General features: G+C 37.4%; 5 protein-coding genes across 6 annotated transcripts in view; 2 read left to right on the forward strand and 3 right to left on the reverse strand.

The window, feature by feature from the left end:
- Nucleotides 1-3,129, forward strand: part of LOC132180463 (uncharacterized membrane protein At3g27390) — an 11,819-nt gene extending 8,690 nt beyond the window's left edge. Inside the window, exons 5-10 of the mRNA XM_059593298.1 lie at nt 346-634; nt 1,540-1,646; nt 1,725-1,863; nt 2,049-2,244; nt 2,378-2,621; nt 2,707-3,129. Of these exons, the coding sequence (XP_059449281.1) occupies nt 346-634; nt 1,540-1,646; nt 1,725-1,863; nt 2,049-2,244; nt 2,378-2,621; nt 2,707-2,944 (1,213 nt within the window). The 3' untranslated portion in view covers nt 2,945-3,129. The remainder of the gene's footprint in view (nt 1-345; nt 635-1,539; nt 1,647-1,724; nt 1,864-2,048; nt 2,245-2,377; nt 2,622-2,706) is intronic.
- A 774-nt stretch (nt 3,130-3,903) lies between these two features.
- Nucleotides 3,904-4,634, reverse strand: LOC132183299 (early nodulin-like protein 21). The gene is made up of 2 exons (XM_059596700.1): nt 4,412-4,634; nt 3,904-4,304 (listed from the first exon to the last, which is right to left on the reverse strand). Exons 1-2 carry the CDS (start codon nt 4,617-4,619, stop codon nt 3,973-3,975), a joined length of 540 nt encoding a protein of 179 aa, XP_059452683.1. The 5' UTR covers nt 4,620-4,634; the 3' UTR covers nt 3,904-3,972.
- A 723-nt stretch (nt 4,635-5,357) lies between these two features.
- On the reverse strand, nt 5,358-8,016 carry LOC132183354 (succinate dehydrogenase [ubiquinone] iron-sulfur subunit 2, mitochondrial). Its single transcript, XM_059596783.1, has 2 exons — nt 7,309-8,016; nt 5,358-5,772 (listed from the first exon to the last, which is right to left on the reverse strand). The coding sequence occupies exons 1-2, from the start codon at nt 7,962-7,964 to the stop codon at nt 5,589-5,591; spliced, it is 840 nt and encodes a 279-aa protein (XP_059452766.1). The 5' UTR covers nt 7,965-8,016; the 3' UTR covers nt 5,358-5,588.
- A 1,645-nt stretch (nt 8,017-9,661) lies between these two features.
- LOC132183110 (protein NOI4-like) lies at nt 9,662-10,892 on the forward strand. Its single transcript, XM_059596509.1, has 3 exons — nt 9,662-9,809; nt 10,128-10,325; nt 10,558-10,892. Exons 1-3 carry the CDS (start codon nt 9,801-9,803, stop codon nt 10,579-10,581), a joined length of 231 nt encoding a protein of 76 aa, XP_059452492.1. The 5' UTR covers nt 9,662-9,800; the 3' UTR covers nt 10,582-10,892.
- An 802-nt stretch (nt 10,893-11,694) lies between these two features.
- On the reverse strand, nt 11,695-15,297 carry LOC132181162 (uncharacterized). 2 transcript variants are annotated; one of them, XM_059594249.1, is made up of 5 exons: nt 14,736-15,297; nt 14,136-14,310; nt 13,210-13,487; nt 13,048-13,104; nt 11,695-12,035 (listed from the first exon to the last, which is right to left on the reverse strand). In XM_059594249.1, exons 1-5 carry the CDS (start codon nt 15,159-15,161, stop codon nt 12,027-12,029), a joined length of 945 nt encoding a protein of 314 aa, XP_059450232.1. In that variant the 5' UTR covers nt 15,162-15,297; the 3' UTR covers nt 11,695-12,026. The 2 variants fall into 2 exon arrangements, with proteins under 2 accessions (XP_059450232.1, XP_059450231.1); XM_059594248.1 differs by lacking the exon at nt 11,695-12,035 and having other exon boundaries at nt 12,768-13,104.
- Between the last annotated feature and the right edge of the window lie 185 nt (nt 15,298-15,482).

The raw sequence follows: 15,482 nt of genomic DNA on the forward strand, positions 1-15,482 counted from the left end.
TAGGTGAAATTAATTGCCATTCACAAGAGGTCAATTATCCAAGGCATTGGTTAGTTGATCCTTGTTAACACACACCACTCGCATGTGGAATTGATGAAGAGGGAAGCACACAAATCTATGTGCATTGTGTGTTTGTGTTTGTACTTTGGTGGATTGTTTTTCCCTCTCTTTCTCTTTCTCACTAGACATCTTAGTATAAGACTAGCTTGATTAGTGCAGAAACCCTCTACATTTCATATTTTTTTGTACTTTTCCCTGCGACCACAGAAGTTAAGCTTTGTTTAGTCCTTTCTATAAGGAACTTATTTGTCATATTGAGTTTTTTTTTTGTCAACTCTCTTGCAGATTGCTTTATCTTCCTGCTGCAGTTATAGCTGGAGTTCTCGGTTTAATTGTTGATTTTCCATTAATCTCACTCATTGCTCTGTGCAAAAGTCCTTACATGCTCTTTAAAGGATGGCGCCGTTTGTTTCATGACCTTATAGGTCGTGAAGGCCCTTTCTTGGAGACAATATGTGTACCTATTGCAGGTCTTGTTATCCTACTCTGGCCATTGGCTGTTGTTGGGGCAATGTTAGGCTCCATCGTGGCCAGTATCTTTCTTGGTGCTTATGCAGGTGTGGTTGTTTATCAGGTAAAACCTCAATGAATTTTGCTACTGCTTCTTAGTCGTATAGTTAACAAAGCTTGTTTGTAAATCGCTGCTGTCAAGTGTTTTTTCTGTTACTGGAAGGGCATATGTAAGCAGCCTTTTGAATTGAGTTAATTTGTTGTTCAAATGTTTGTTTCAAATGAGATCACATTGACAACTAAAGAATGACACTAAATGATTTTTTTAGTATCACCAAGGGTGGTAGTTCAATGGTTTCAAGGGAATCCCCATGAGGTTGAGCATGCACTAGGGTCTGGGTTCGACTCTCGCAATGGGAATCCCTTAACCTATTATTGTTAGCCATCTTGAGTCCCATTGATGCTCTGGTAGGACAGTGTTAAGCTATAGCTCGGTCGGTCTCGAGGGAGGGCCTGTGGTTCCCACCGTCTAGGCCCCTCCTGAGCGGCACCCTGCAAGTTGGTCACACCCAAGTAGGATAGCTCCAATTGGCCTCCTCCTCCAGCCTTTTCAAAAAAAAAAAAAAAAAAAAAATTTTAGTAACATTTAGTAATAAATTTGTATTGTCAAATTCCATGTTAAATAGGATAATAATTACATTTCCACGTGGTTCTAATGCCTTCAAAGTGATTGTTGCTATAGTTGACTTTTGTTTTCTTCAACCGATTACTGTTAATAAATGTTTCAGCCTAAGGTTAGAATAAATTGCAAGTTGTCCCATTTTGTAGCGTTTAGTCAATGTAGTCTCACAACAAGTGTGCATGTCATGATTTATTTCAAGCAATTTCACCTATGTTATAATCACCAAGGATGTTCATGTCAGAGACATTGAGATCATGCCAGATACTGAAACCTGTTGTGCGGTGTCCTTGTTACACAGATTGCAGGCCACACATATGTATTGATATTTTTTGGTCTTTGGATTACAGGAGGATTCCTTTTGGTTGGGGCTTCGCTATATTGTTGCATCCTTGTCCATATATGATGAATACAGCAATGATGTTCTTGACATGCCAGAAGGATCCATCTTTCCTAGGTTTTGTTCAGCACTCTAATTCTTTATGGCTGTGATATAGGGTTCATGCACTTTGACATGTTATTCTGGTGTTAACAGGCCTCATTACCGAAAGAAGGATGCATTGTCAAGGACAAGCTCTCATTCAGCTTCTTTCTCAAGGCGCAGCTCTTTCCGAAATCATCCCTCCCACTCAGGGTCAATGAAGAACCCTATGGTTGAGTTGAAGCCACTTGAGGTATTTTGTATACATTGCATTTGACCTTAAAGGAATGCTTCCCTCTGGAATAAATTTATGTTCTCTATCTGTATGTGTTTGATGATCTGGACTTAATTGAACAGTTCTGATTTTCAAAAGCGCCCAAGTTTTTTTTAGCTCATGGTTTAGGTGCTGAATGAAATGTTTGCTTGTGACTCATGTAGCTACTTGATAGCTTATTAAAGGATTCTCAACGCCTCGGTGAAACAATGGTTTCTGAAGGACTAATAACACTTCAAGATTTGGAAGATGCAGTGTGTAGTAAGGGTAGCAGAGTTATTAACATTGGATTACCGGCTTACAGCCTTGTCTGGACACTTGTGCGCTCTGCAAAAGCCGATTCTGCGGGTCTATTGTTAGGTAAGCAAAGCAATTTTCCTTTTAAGCATGTCCTTAAAGAAAACTTCTGGTGTATTGTTCTTCTTATAGTTAATTAGCAAGAGTCTTTATGGCAAGTAATGAAATGCTTCTTGTACTTACTTGATTGATGTAGCTGACAATGTTACTGAGATCACTAGCAGAAACAGACCAAAAGACACCTTCTTCGATTGGTTTTTTAACCCACTTCTGATCATCAAAGACCAGATTAAAGCTGAGAACCTTTCCGAGGCAGAAGAGGACTATTTCTCCAAATTAGTTTTGTTGAGTGGTGATCCTGAGAGGTTGAAAAACTCAAGTATCGGCTCGCCTCCTGAATCTGAACTTAAAAGAGCTGAACTTGAGGCATTAGCTCGAAGGTAATAGAGTGAAAATATTTGTAGAATTTTCCGAATTTCCCTTTCAGTTCTTCTTCATTTATCCTCTTATTATTTTATCATGAAGGCTGCAAGGGATCACCAAATCTATCATAAGGTATCCGACTTTTCGGCGTCGTTTTGAAGATCTTGTCAAAGCCATGTCCGAAGATCTTGCCAAGAAGAACGACACTGGACCTAAAACAATTACTAGATCAAAGAGTGCCTTCGTACGAATGTTTAGTCACAACTCTTTCAGGAAAACAAGCTATCACGGTTCTGATCAAGAGTCGCAACTGGTTGCAAGAGAAGTGGACATTTCGTGATGATTTTTTGTCCCAATCATAATTTGGGACATTTCTTTTTTCTTGATTTCCTATTTTTTAGCTTCTATTCATTCTCTCATATTTGCCTTCTCTCTCTTTCATGACACTGGCATAGGTGCATGTATTTGTATGCTGTACAACAAAATGCAATCTACCATAAAATAATAGATATATGTGCTTCTTTCTTTCCTGAATGTGGTGTGTTGGGTTTTGTTTTTTTTGTTTTTTTTTTTTTTAATAATGTTCATCTAGTCTCTTATTCAGATATTTGTATTCAATTAAGCCGCCCCAAACACCCAAAATTGGAGAAAGCATTTTCTAAAAAATATTTAACGGGCCTCAAATTCATTTGCTCTATGCAATTTTCAGTGTTTTCTGACTGAAAGCACCAATATGAAGTGAAATTGAGTGGTGTTTTTTGGTGAGGTCTACTTTTGAAAAGTGCTTGGTGTTATGAATTGTTTGCTAATAGTTTTGAAAAAAAAAAAAAAAAAAAGAAGGTTTCTTAGTTTTAAAAACAGAATAGTGTTTTTAGGACAATTCATGCCGAAATGGAAGAACATTTTCTTAAAAAGATTTAACATCACATGTGAGTCCGATTAAGTAGGTTTCGATAATCCAATCTTATAGTGTTGGTTCAAATCAGTTTCTCTAGTTCTAATTAGAATTGGACCCGTTAAAATTAGAACACGTGTTGGGACATATATCCCAATTCCATCATATCTAATTCCAACTAGAATTGGACACAAGCTAAACTCCTCTTATAAAAGAGGATTCGTCGCAACATTGTATTGTCGGCAGACAAAAGAGCAATAGTGAAAGCAGCAGCAATGACTTCAACAGTAATAAATGTTGGCAGAACAATAATAACTTTGAACATAGTGGCCAAAATTACAGATCATCAAGTCGAAGGAATATATATATATATATAGTAATCAGATGTCTAAACAAATGTCACATAACAAAGAGTAATGCAGACTTGAGGATATATAGAACAAAATAGCACCCCAAGCATGATACATACGAGACTACATAGCATAAGAAGCACGATATGACAAAACAATTAACTGAACAAAGACTAATGCAGCAGAGACTGCGGGCGAAGAAACTGCAACACGGGAGCCGGACGATTTGCTGCCGCCAGATGGAGGCTCCTCCTCTGGAGCTATCACCTTCACGATCATCCTCTGACCCTTTTCGCAGTGCCCGGACACTCCACTAATGAAGTAGAAAGGCCCCGAGTAATCGAACCTGAAAACTGTGTTCCCAGTGTTGGAGAAGAAGTTGGGGTGAGAGGAATTGCACCTCTTGTAGTCTGTCTCATTCACCTCCATAACCGAGTCCTTCCCGTACTTAAAGCCTGCACCAAAACACCAAACTTGTTAAAATCTTGAAACATTTCTTCAGAAACACATGACATGAAGTAAATCTTCGTGTGCATGCATGTTTAATAATGTGTGTACTCACGGAGGGTGTCGCCAACTTGGAACCGGTTTTCTGAGGCCCAGTCGTTGTAGATTTTGGTGTCATTGGGCGGAGGGATGACCCAACCTTGGATGCCTCCGGCTTGGAACTCGAAGGAAGAGACTGAGAAATGGTGAAGAGAAGGGAAGATGGTCAGTAAGAAGAGAATTACTGTAGTCGAACTCATGGAGGAAGGAGCGATGGGCTGCATTGGGAGGGCTCTCTCAAACAGTGACACAGCTTATTGTGAGTCTGGGTGGTAGCCTGGATTTCGCTTTAATAAGGAAGTTATGAAGTTGGTTACACCTGATATAGTGGAAGGACATGGAGGTAGTGCTCTAGTGGGAGGTTGGGGTTTCCATTTGACTTGGTTAGTTGGTCTAATCGACACTTTGTTTTCAACAATCTCATAGGGTCGCCAGGCACATTGGATTATTATATGTTTAATCAAGATTTTCTACAGTTTTAAAGTCAACTTTCAATATTAAATTCTTGAAATCCTTAAATATGAACCGTTTATTTTAAATTAACAAATTAAAACTTTAAAAACAATAAAGTTAACTAAACTTCATAAGAATTTAATCCATGTATTTCATTGATTTTAAGAAGTCCGAATCTTTATAGAAGTCCCGGACAAGTACTGCTATATACTATTTTTTTATTCTTCTTTCCATCTCTCGAAATTAATAATAATCCATCACAATCTAAAGTAATTTTCAAACTGACTTGTTTCCAAGATAAATATACTTTTTTACATGCATTTTTAAGTGGTTTTAAAAATACATACAAAAATTCCATATATTTTGAATACAAATCAAAATAATATACCGAGTTTGAAGAATTTTCTCTGAACCCGGTTCAAATCTGGTACTCTTGACAAATTTATAACAGTGTATGTTTCAAGACTTGATGTATAGAATAAGCCATCTCACACACAAGAAAAACAAAATAACATCCAATGGCAAAATCCGGATGGATCGGTGGAGTTCTATTAACATTTATTTGAGATCAAACAACAACAACACAATTCAATTTTCCAAATTTTTTTAGGTACAAATGGGATAGGAGTACATTCAGTGCTTCATATTATTAACTCGATACAAATGGTTCATGGGTCATCAACAAAATCCCAGAATAACTGGCCAAATGCTTAACATTATCAGCAGCATGCTTCACAAACCTAGAGAGTCAAACGCTTAGCTATCTGGAGCTGCTTGATATGCGTGATCTGCTTTCCGGGGTTCAAGCCCTTTGGACAGGCACGGGCACAGTTTAGTATGGTATGACAGCGGTATAGCTTGAACTCGTCATTTATGGCATCCAATCGCTCCTTGGTATATTCATCACGGCTGTCACTTATCCATCTACAGCATGTACAACCCACATATAAAAATCTTTAGAACTTCAGCATAACTTGAAGCCATTGCAAATATTTTGATAAAAAGAAACGAAGGAAATAAGATTAATCCTCCGGAAGAATCCGTATATTATGATATTTAAGGGTACAGACAAACAAGGAGAGACTTAAGGATATCTGGACAAAAACACATACCCACCCACCACCCCTTTACCACAAAGGGATTTCAGCAATCAAAATGATTTCTGAATCCCTACGAAGAATTCATATATTGCTCCTAGTAAGTAGTAACCTTCTGATAAAAATCCCCACAGTAAAAGACAACGGACATCACAAAAGTATACTTATTAAGATGAGAACAATATTGCGACAACAAGTACATTTCCTCTAGACAATCCTACGCTGACAAAATCTAAACCATTTAATTCAGAAAGACAGTTTAAATTTTAAGAATTCTACCATGGAGTTTAAAAAAATGCTGATGCAAAAACATAGTGATGTATGAAGAAAGAAAACCCCTTTATTTGCATGTACAAGTTTAAACATAGGTCAGACATTTCTAAACAGTTTCCATGTCTAGCACATAACTTATTCCAGGCCTATTAGCTTAAAAACCAAGGAAACTACATCGTACATCCCCTGTGCTTTGTCCAGTTTTCATTTAACACCCTAGGTTAAATTTTCAATTTTTCTGATCAGATACTTCCGTCTCATTTCCGTCCATTTCACTACAATCTTTTTTTTTTTTTTCATTCCAATCACGCACCATCCAACTCAGGTCCTTTCTTCTCAAATTACAGAAGGTTCTCTTCCCAAATGTACAGAACACATCCAACTCAATTATTCTAAACAAATTTCATTCAACATCCACCAATTTATCAAAAAAAATTAAAAAAAAAAACATTTTCTAAGCAATTTATAGAACCCAGCACAACAAACTCAATCATTCTAAATAAAATTCATTATCAACCAATCTTTTTTTATAAGTAACGAAATTCATTAAAGACCAAAGGTTGCACCCAATACACAAAAAATATATAAGAGAAGCACCCAAGAAAAAAAAAAAAAGAAAGAAAGAAAGAAAGAAAGAAAGAAATCAAAAAGTCATGAAAACAATCATAGGCGGTCATCATTGGAAAAGGGTATAGAAAAAGAAGGCTTTCAACTCCGCCACTGCCCTCTCACTGTATTCAAAGCTTCAGTCATTTCTTTCTTTCCAAATATACCACATCATGCATAGCGGAATCATTTACCAAATAGCTTCATTCTGAGGACTACAGAACTAAGCTTCGGTCATTTTCTAAGCAATTTATCGAAGCTTTACTTCCCAAATGCACGAAACACAACACAACCAACTCAATCATTCAAAAAAAGAAAAATTATTGAATATGAACCAATTTATGAACAAAGAAACCCCCGTTCTCTAAGCAATTTGTTCTATTTTATCAAGCAACTCATTCTAAAGAACCCAAAACCTAAAACATTCGACCACATTATAACCTCATTAAAAAACGGTAAAAGGTTAAAAAACGGAAAATTTTACCGATTGGCGTGGAGCAGAGCAGCGGGGCCGAGATAGGACTCGGGGTTCCACCAGTAGCTGGGGCAGGATGTGCTACAGCAGGCGCAGAGTATGCACTCGTACATCCCATCCAGCTTGGCCCTATCCTTCTTGCTCTGCAGAATCTCCTTCCCGGGTGCAGACGGCGGACTCTTCCGCTTGAGCCAGGGCTCGATGCTCTTGTACTGGTTGTAGAAGTTAGTCATGTCCACCACCAGGTCCTTGATCACGAACATGTGCGGCAAGGGGGTGATCATGGTCGAGGACGACTCCGATGAGATCTTCGTCAGGCACGCCAGGCCGTTGCAGCCGTCTATGTTCATCGCGCAGGACCCACAGATTCCCTCCCGGCACGACCGCCGGAATGTCAGTGTTGGGTCCACCTCGTTCTTGATCTTGATCAGCGCGTCCAGCACCATCGGCCCGCACTCCTTCAGGTTGATCTCGTAGTTTTGGAGCTCCGGCTTCGATGGACTATCCGGGTTCCACCGGTAGATCGAGAAGGTCTTCAGCGCCGCGGCGGCGCGTGCCTTGGGCTCCACCTGCTGCGCCTCGGCCTCAGTCGCGTGCGCCCGGGCCAGCACGAATCTCCAGGTCGATGCCCTAGGTATCACCCTCCTGAACATTCCAATCGCCATTGCTACCTTCAGGTGGAGACTGTGAACGCGTGATAGACACGAAGAGAAATAGAATAAAATGACGAAAATGGCTTTATATCTAAGGCAGGTTTCAGGAGGTAATTAAGGTCGCGCTTTGGAGGGCTAATTTTGGGATTAGGGAAGGGGGACTAGATGCTATTAATAGGTGCCGTAGATGGATTGGGGACAATCAGAGTTTAATGTGTGTGACGTGGCGGATTGGGAGCCGTGGGTAGAGGTTTCGATCATCGTGGTCTGCTTGTGGAGCAGTCGTTTCGATCTTTGATTCTCAGCCGTCGCTTTCTCTGTTTCTATCATCTTCTCGAAAAAAGCGGATAGGGTAGGCTCGTGTCTAACACATCCAGTTGAGCCTAAAAGTGATTCAAGCCTTTTTAAGGCCCAAATTTGGCCACAGCTCAGCCCATGTACACTAATATGGACCGCTCATTTAAATTATCTGCCATTGAACGCAACAGCACCTATAGAAATGCTGAGCTAAAACCAGCAAATGCACCTTCTTTGGTTGCTTGAGGGTGCCCAAATATATTTGGTGGCTAAAGGGGTAGCAACCCCCAATCTACCATTAGAATAGTCGAACCATTCTAGTGACCTCTAAAAGTGTTCAAACTACTCTTTATTGTCCCTTTCAATGGTTCAACCACTTTCAAAAAACAGCGCATTTCTTTGTCTATATATATATATATATATATATATGGGTAAAGATATAAGAAACACATGCGTGCTTGACGAAGGCTGCATGACAGTGATTTTTTTTTGTGTATTATTTTTTATTATTTTAATTTTTTTGAAAAAAAAAAAAAATTAGCCTGGCGTGCTCTGAATCATGACTATATATATATATATATATATATATATATGGACAACGAGAAAGAGAAAGTTTTGGTGGTGGTATTTGACTAGTGGCGGTGTGGCGATGATAATGGGCTACGATGGTCATGGTAGAAGTAAGGGTCAACGGCTAGAAAGAAAGAAAAAGTTTCAATTTTTTATCTTAATCGATGATGTGGTAGATTTTAGACGGTCCATTAAAAATGAACATACCATAGAGCTATCACACCCTATGCAATACAATACCATAATAATATAATAAGAAATGCTAGAAGTAACAAAATTTTTATGAAGAAAAGTTTACCAAACTATGTGTAGTTCATTCAATAGAGATGAACAAAACAATTAATTAAAATAAATATAACATGTACTCATAAATGAGTCACATATTAACTTAGTAAGTCTCTCTTAGTAAAAGATTTGGTACCTATAACATTTCTCTAATATAATATGAATCCGAATTTTTAGCAATTTGCTTTTTAAATTGCTAGTAATTCGGACAGTAAATGTAAGAGAGTCTCTATAAAGCTCACCTACCTAACAATTGGGCGGACCATTGCTAAGACGGACAACTATAAGAAGTTAATTTACTATCTAAATTGCTAGCAATTGAAATAACAAAATTGATGGGAATATGAATCCAATAATTATATCATCATCAAGTGGGATCGGATGAAATGTAAAATATTTGGTTAAGCTACCTGAAGGGGTTGGTGCCAAAAAAACAGCTGGGAGTGGGGGGGTACGCGGCACCAACGTGGGTGCCTCATTCACCAACGACCAATAATATGCACCCGCTGTCTTCTATGTTCCTACCTTAATACTCGCTCTGACCATGTAACTGTTCCTCCATTTTGGATTTCTCATTCCTCTCTCTCTCTCTCTGTCTCTCTCTGTCTCTCTCTTTCTCTCATTGCCTTTCTCTCTTCCCTGTCCTCTCATTTTCTCTCCCATTCTCAGAGTAGGAAGTTCCTGCGATATATAATAATGGCGTCGGTAAGAACATCTACTCTTTTTTGCCTTTTTCTTTTTTCTTTGGATCGAATTTTCATTTTGGGACATTACCCAGTTGATTTTTATATCATATGAAGCAACCAATGAATGAAAAGAACCAATTTTCAACATATTGAAAAGTTGTGAAAGTATTACCAACGCCATAGCATAAAAGACCCATTATTTATGAGATATCCATCCTGCGAAAACGGGAATTTTTTCTTGCTTTCAATTCTCAAATAAGAAATTTTTATAGCCTGCAAAATAGCGGGACCAAATGCACCATAACTATGCTGACATTTAGTTTTTTGTCATGTACAGCAGGATAAGGGTCGGCCTCTGCCTAAATTTGGTGAGTGGGATGTGAACAATCCGGCATCGGCAGAGGGATTTACTGTCATATTTAGCAAAGCTAGAGATGAGAAGAAATCTAATGGGACTGCTGCGAGTGGAGCGATACAAAGGAATGATCATATTCCATCTAAACCAGAAGAAAATAACTACCAAAATCCCATGACGGTAAGAACTTATCGTAGAAAAGGTCTCGAGTTCGAACATTGTTTCATTAGTATTAATACTCTTTATATTTGGATGCCTGCTTTTCTAGCTCATTTGGTCCTTAATTTTTATGATTTCCTTATTCATTTCGCTTTACACCGTTAATGATATTTCAATTACTTATAATCAATAAAAAATTAATCTGATAGCAAAAGTCTTGAGAGTTATGTTATTGTTATGTATTTGGATGCAGAAAAAATGGTTTTGCTGTTTCTGAAACTCAGACTAGCTTCGCAGCTGTGAGATGGCGCGCGATATATGACCTTGGCCAAGGTGGTGTTGACAGTGGGGAATAAAATGGCGGTCTATTTCATCTTTTACATGATATTTTGTTAAAAAAAACTCTGGTGTTCCAAATCTCTGTGTATGTAATATAGGAGGAAAGACAGAAAGACGAAAAATACAAGTTAAAATTGCACTATTCTGAAGTTCATGTGTTTATTTAGAATCTCCTTGATTCTTCATTACATAATTATGATGTTTCAGAAAGTGACAATTCACCCAATATGCAGATTTGCAATAATAATATGTTTAGCATCTATTGTTTTTAATTGATGTACGGTTTGGCGTTTACAATCGTGCATTTTTTTTTAAAATACACATATTTTGTCTACGATTTGAAAATATGGTTTTTTCACGTTTTCAAACAACTTTCTTTTTTTTTTTAATGCACTTCCAAACAAGACAGTTTTCATGATATTGTTTAAGAAGAGATAGATGTGTTTTTCATAATCTTTGTTATTTGAACTCCAAGGAATGGGAATGTGCTACAATTCACCATGTCCAAGCAGTCAAACTGTTAATGATCTTAGCCTAATGATTGTACTAGACTTATAACACACTGGTTCCATACTAAAAAGATTAATAACCCACATTGAATGAATGGATTATAAAAAAGACATTTATGACTGCTAAGTTTTGCATTGATTTCTTATTAGGTGAGACTAAGCTTTATAATTGATTCTAAGAAACTCCAATTGTGACTAATTATTTTGGAGTGATAATACAAATGTGATTAGCGTGTTTTTTTAGACCGTTACAAGACTGGTTATAGAACGAACATGAGTTCAAAGTCAATTCTGCTTAGTTTGATACCAAAATATACTATCGACTGCCAAGTCTAAGTTGGTGAAAAATTATAATTTTTTTTTTTCTAGGCAAAAAATGATAGATTTAATCATTTATATTATTATTGTTTTAACAAAGCAAAATCGAATAACTATGATATTGTCCTTATATAGATGATAATAACTGGTAGTTAATCATGAACATAAGATAATCCCCTCATATGATTGTCATGAGATCTTTTTATACCCCTTCAAAGGTAAACAGACATTCTAGACCAACCGAAGGATGAGATTATTGTAATCACACGATCATAGGATGATTCTTTACATATATTAGTAGACATATAAAGATTGCATCATAGTTTCTAAGCCAAATCAAAAGTATTAGGTTTACTCTTCTCCTAAGCTACAGAGAAGCTTATATAAACAGATGGTAGAGAAATCTTAACCTACTGTGGAGCTAATCTTATATCAATCATATCGATCCACATCATCACGAGGATGAAGTTGTTGGCAGTAGCTTGGCTTTCTGTTTTCATGGTCTGCATTGGGGTTATCACCAATATTGTTCAAGCAAGCACTCGCCTTCCATTTGTCATTGAATCTGAAACATTTCAGTATGTAACTGTAACAGGTAATGTAATTGAACTTCCTCGTCCCATTAAGTTTAATATGTCAATTCTCTAGACAATTTATGTCAAAAATAGTCAGACCTAAATATCACAAGCCGAATTCAGGTCGTATGGAGATATAGATATAAGAGTATATATGTCAATTATAACCCAACTCATTTAATTAAAAGGGTCAAACTCTTCGCCTCTAACCTGCTAATTTCATGTTGAGTTTGTGTCGAATTCGCAAATCATGTAAACAATTGTCACCCTAATGATATTAGTCAATTAGATGAGAAATGATACATAGGCATTTATTTATATATGCAATGGCATATAGGAAGCTTCACTGTATTCACTAAATACAGTAGAAATTCCCAAAATCTTACAAAATAGAGACGGGCTGTAACTTTGGATTTTCTTCTATAGGATGCAACAATGACTGCGATACAGCATGTTGTAACTGTGAGATCAGGAAACAGCCACCACTGTGTGTGCAATGCTGCCAAGAATGAGCCTTGACATGCAGGTTTGCTTTTAGGCACTATGACTGGTTTTGCAGATAAGTATAATTTCTGCAGTTCATGTACCAACAATTTGTCATCTTTTCCCTTTCTAAAAAATGAGGATTTTGTGTAATTGTTCAAGAAGTTTCACTTTTTGATTGTGCTTTTTAAGGAAATACTAATTATAATAGGTAAAAGATCACTTCTCCAACGGGCATAAGAATACAATTGCACCATGACTTCTCTCTATTATTTAAGCGAAAGATGAATTACAGAGCATCCACATTCCAATGTCAATTATTTCATCCAGCACAACAAATTCTAACAAAATCTTGAGCATTACATGCATGAAAGTTGTCAAGATCTATGACAACCAAGGAACGAAAACTGGCCTAAAAGCAAGCTCTCAGAACAACAATTGACAAAAAGAGTATAAGATGTACAAGGGTTATATCTTTCGGGAAAGACCAAGAAATACAGCAGCTGATGAGATCTGCACCTTGAGATCAGCAATATCCACATCATGGCCACCTTCAACAAGACCCCAACTGTCCACCTGCATAGATATAAGGAAAATCTATAATAATTTGGAAGAGCAAGTCACAGGCTACATCCTATGTGCAAACAGGGGATTAGAAAAGGAGGGGGGGATGATGAGAACCTGCAAATCTTCCTCAATTCTAATCAATTCAATTGCTTCCTCAATCTGCAATTTCCCACGAAAGATCCCGATGGCAATGATCAAAGAATGTGCTGCACCTGCAATAGCATCAATTGCTGCCAATTCACAGTCATCCGTTTTCTTCAGAATGTTATCTATTGCCTTTATGAGACCATCCTCCTGCTTTCCACCAAAAAAGCTGTAGTAGACAACAGGCTTAAAGCCAAATTCAGACTCTACCCAATCAAGTAAAGGATTGATTTTCTGCACTTGACATTCTACAAAAATTTGAAGGTACTATAGGTTAGATAAGGGCAAACTTCTCAAATTTTTTTTTTTTTTTTGATTGGATATGCTTCTAAAATTCAACACAGAAAGAAGATCCATATCCGGCAAAAGATCATGTGTACGCTATTTATGTAAAACACTATTAAACAATTTAAACCTAACTACTGTAAAATAATGCACTTTAAAATATGTGGGTCATTTTGCAAGCATTTTTTAACACTGTACAGTCTATGATTGGAAGGAATTTTGCTGGTACTCTTTCGACATTCTGTAGTTTCATTTTGGATGAATTTTCACATTTGCAGGCGGAACAGGGACCAACCCAGGCATAATTAGGAAACCTAAATGGAATTTTTTTTTTTTTTTTTTTTTTCTCAAAGAAGTATCTAAGAGAGACATATCAAATTCTTCTAACCTAAAAGTAAATTCTTACATAGAGGAAGGATCAACTGCAAAATTTATAGCTTAAAAGTAACACAGCTCACCTAAAGAAAATATGCAGAAAAAAGACACAACTACTCATAAGAGACATAAAATATATAATCTGCCTCAATTACTATGCATTGAAGAAGTATCACAGGGAACAAATAGACATGATAATTTAACTCAAGATGGAGTACATAATTACAATAACATACCATGGACACCACTTGTCAGATTATTATCTTCCGGAGCTCGACAGAAGACCAAATCTTGATTAAACTTCTTCATCAAATTCTCAATAACCTTAGTTCGTGTGAGTGGAACTCTTTCCAATGCAGTACAAGCAAGTCTCATTAGAGGCATCGTGAAGGGTCTGATCCCATCTGTTTGCTACAATTTCAATACACAGCCCCCATTACATAACGCACACACCAAGTTCACAAACAAATCCTCGAACAACAAAAAAATAACCATAGAAAATATTCAAAAGTTCAAGAATTACAATAATATGAAAAACAAGCAAAAGCATGGAAAAAAAAATTCTAAACAAAAGCATAACCCAAAACAAAGAGGACAAAATTTTCAAGAGCATTGGAGTCACCGTACACCATCCACAAAAATATCCATTTCAGATAGAAGTGGCACAATCCCGACTCAAAATACAGAACATCTGAAGACAACCCTTTTGAGTTTAAGCAAATCCAAAAGACCCACCACGAAAACATTCAACTCAAATAACATAGAAACCAAAAGAAAAATCAAAACTTAATATAAATCTAATAAGAAAGTCACATAAATTTAGCTCACCCACAAACCTGGTATTCCCACTCTGCAGCAATGGCCTTAGCGAGAGGCAAAGTAGGGAGCTTGAGGGGTCTCTTGGAGGGCGTCTTAAGCGTCCGATAATCAAGCATAACCGTCCATCCAATCCCATCATCAGCCTCTCTGATCTTTGCCTCCTTGTAGAACCTCTTTCCCACTATAGACCCCGTCATGAACGACATCGGCATCGTCACTGATGACGACGAAATCGTTTCAGGCTTCGACCTCGGCGCCTTGACTTCAATGCTGTCATCGGATGAGAATGTGAAGGAAGAAGAAGGGCCGTCGGATGGGCGGTCATGGGCGGTGGCGATGGAGGCTGTGAAAAGGCGAATGTGAGATTGGGATGAAAGTGCTGTGAGAAATTTGGGGTTTCTTCTGAGTGAGTTTAGAGTTTTGTTAATCAGAGAATTGGCCATGGATTTGAGATTTTTGTATGGGTTTTTGCTTCGGAGCTTGCTCACCGGAAATGAGCTCTGGCCGAGTTTGTTAGGGTTTTGACTATTGCAGTGGAATTGGGCTCTTGGAAAACTCCGGCCCACTTAGATTTTTCACATTCGGTCATTTACCACGGTATTGTATTTTTGTGAATAGATCCCCTCCAATTATAGAGAAATTTTAAATTCTCCAATTGTTAATTATGACATTTTATTTTAAATTTAATGGTCTATAAAATGCTAACTATTTTAATATAACCGAAGCATTAAATACTGACTTTTGTTTTATCGAGGTTTAAATGA

The sequence above is a fragment of the Corylus avellana genome, chromosome ca5, assembly GCF_901000735.1.
Source record: "Corylus avellana chromosome ca5, CavTom2PMs-1.0".
Taxonomy (NCBI): domain Eukaryota; kingdom Viridiplantae; phylum Streptophyta; class Magnoliopsida; order Fagales; family Betulaceae; genus Corylus; species Corylus avellana.

Bases quoted from the DNA above. Each gene is read 5' to 3' on its own strand.
- LOC132183299 (XM_059596700.1), bottom strand. From the start codon at position 4,619: ATGCAGCCCATCGCTCCTTCCTCCATGAGTTCGACTACAGTAATTCTC. The intron at 4,305-4,411 runs GTGAGTACACAC...GTTTTGGTGCAG, and splicing joins CCAAGTTGGCGACACCCTCC to GCTTTAAGTACGGGAAGGAC.
- LOC132183354 (XM_059596783.1), bottom strand. From the start codon at position 7,964: ATGGCGATTGGAATGTTCAGGAGGGTGATACCTAGGGCATCGACCTGG. The intron at 5,773-7,308 runs GTAAAATTTTCC...TACATGCTGTAG, and splicing joins GCTCTGCTCCACGCCAATCG to ATGGATAAGTGACAGCCGTG.
- LOC132183110 (XM_059596509.1), top strand. The intron at 10,326-10,557 runs GTAAGAACTTAT...ATTTGGATGCAG, and splicing joins ACTACCAAAATCCCATGACG to AAAAAATGGTTTTGCTGTTT.
- LOC132181162 (XM_059594248.1), bottom strand. From the start codon at position 15,161: ATGGCCAATTCTCTGATTAACAAAACTCTAAACTCACTCAGAAGAAAC. The intron at 14,311-14,735 runs GTTTGTGGGTGA...TTGAAATTGTAG, and splicing joins CTGCAGAGTGGGAATACCAG to CAAACAGATGGGATCAGACC. The intron at 13,488-14,135 runs GTATGTTATTGT...AAATTTTTGTAG, and splicing joins TCTGACAAGTGGTGTCCATG to AATGTCAAGTGCAGAAAATC.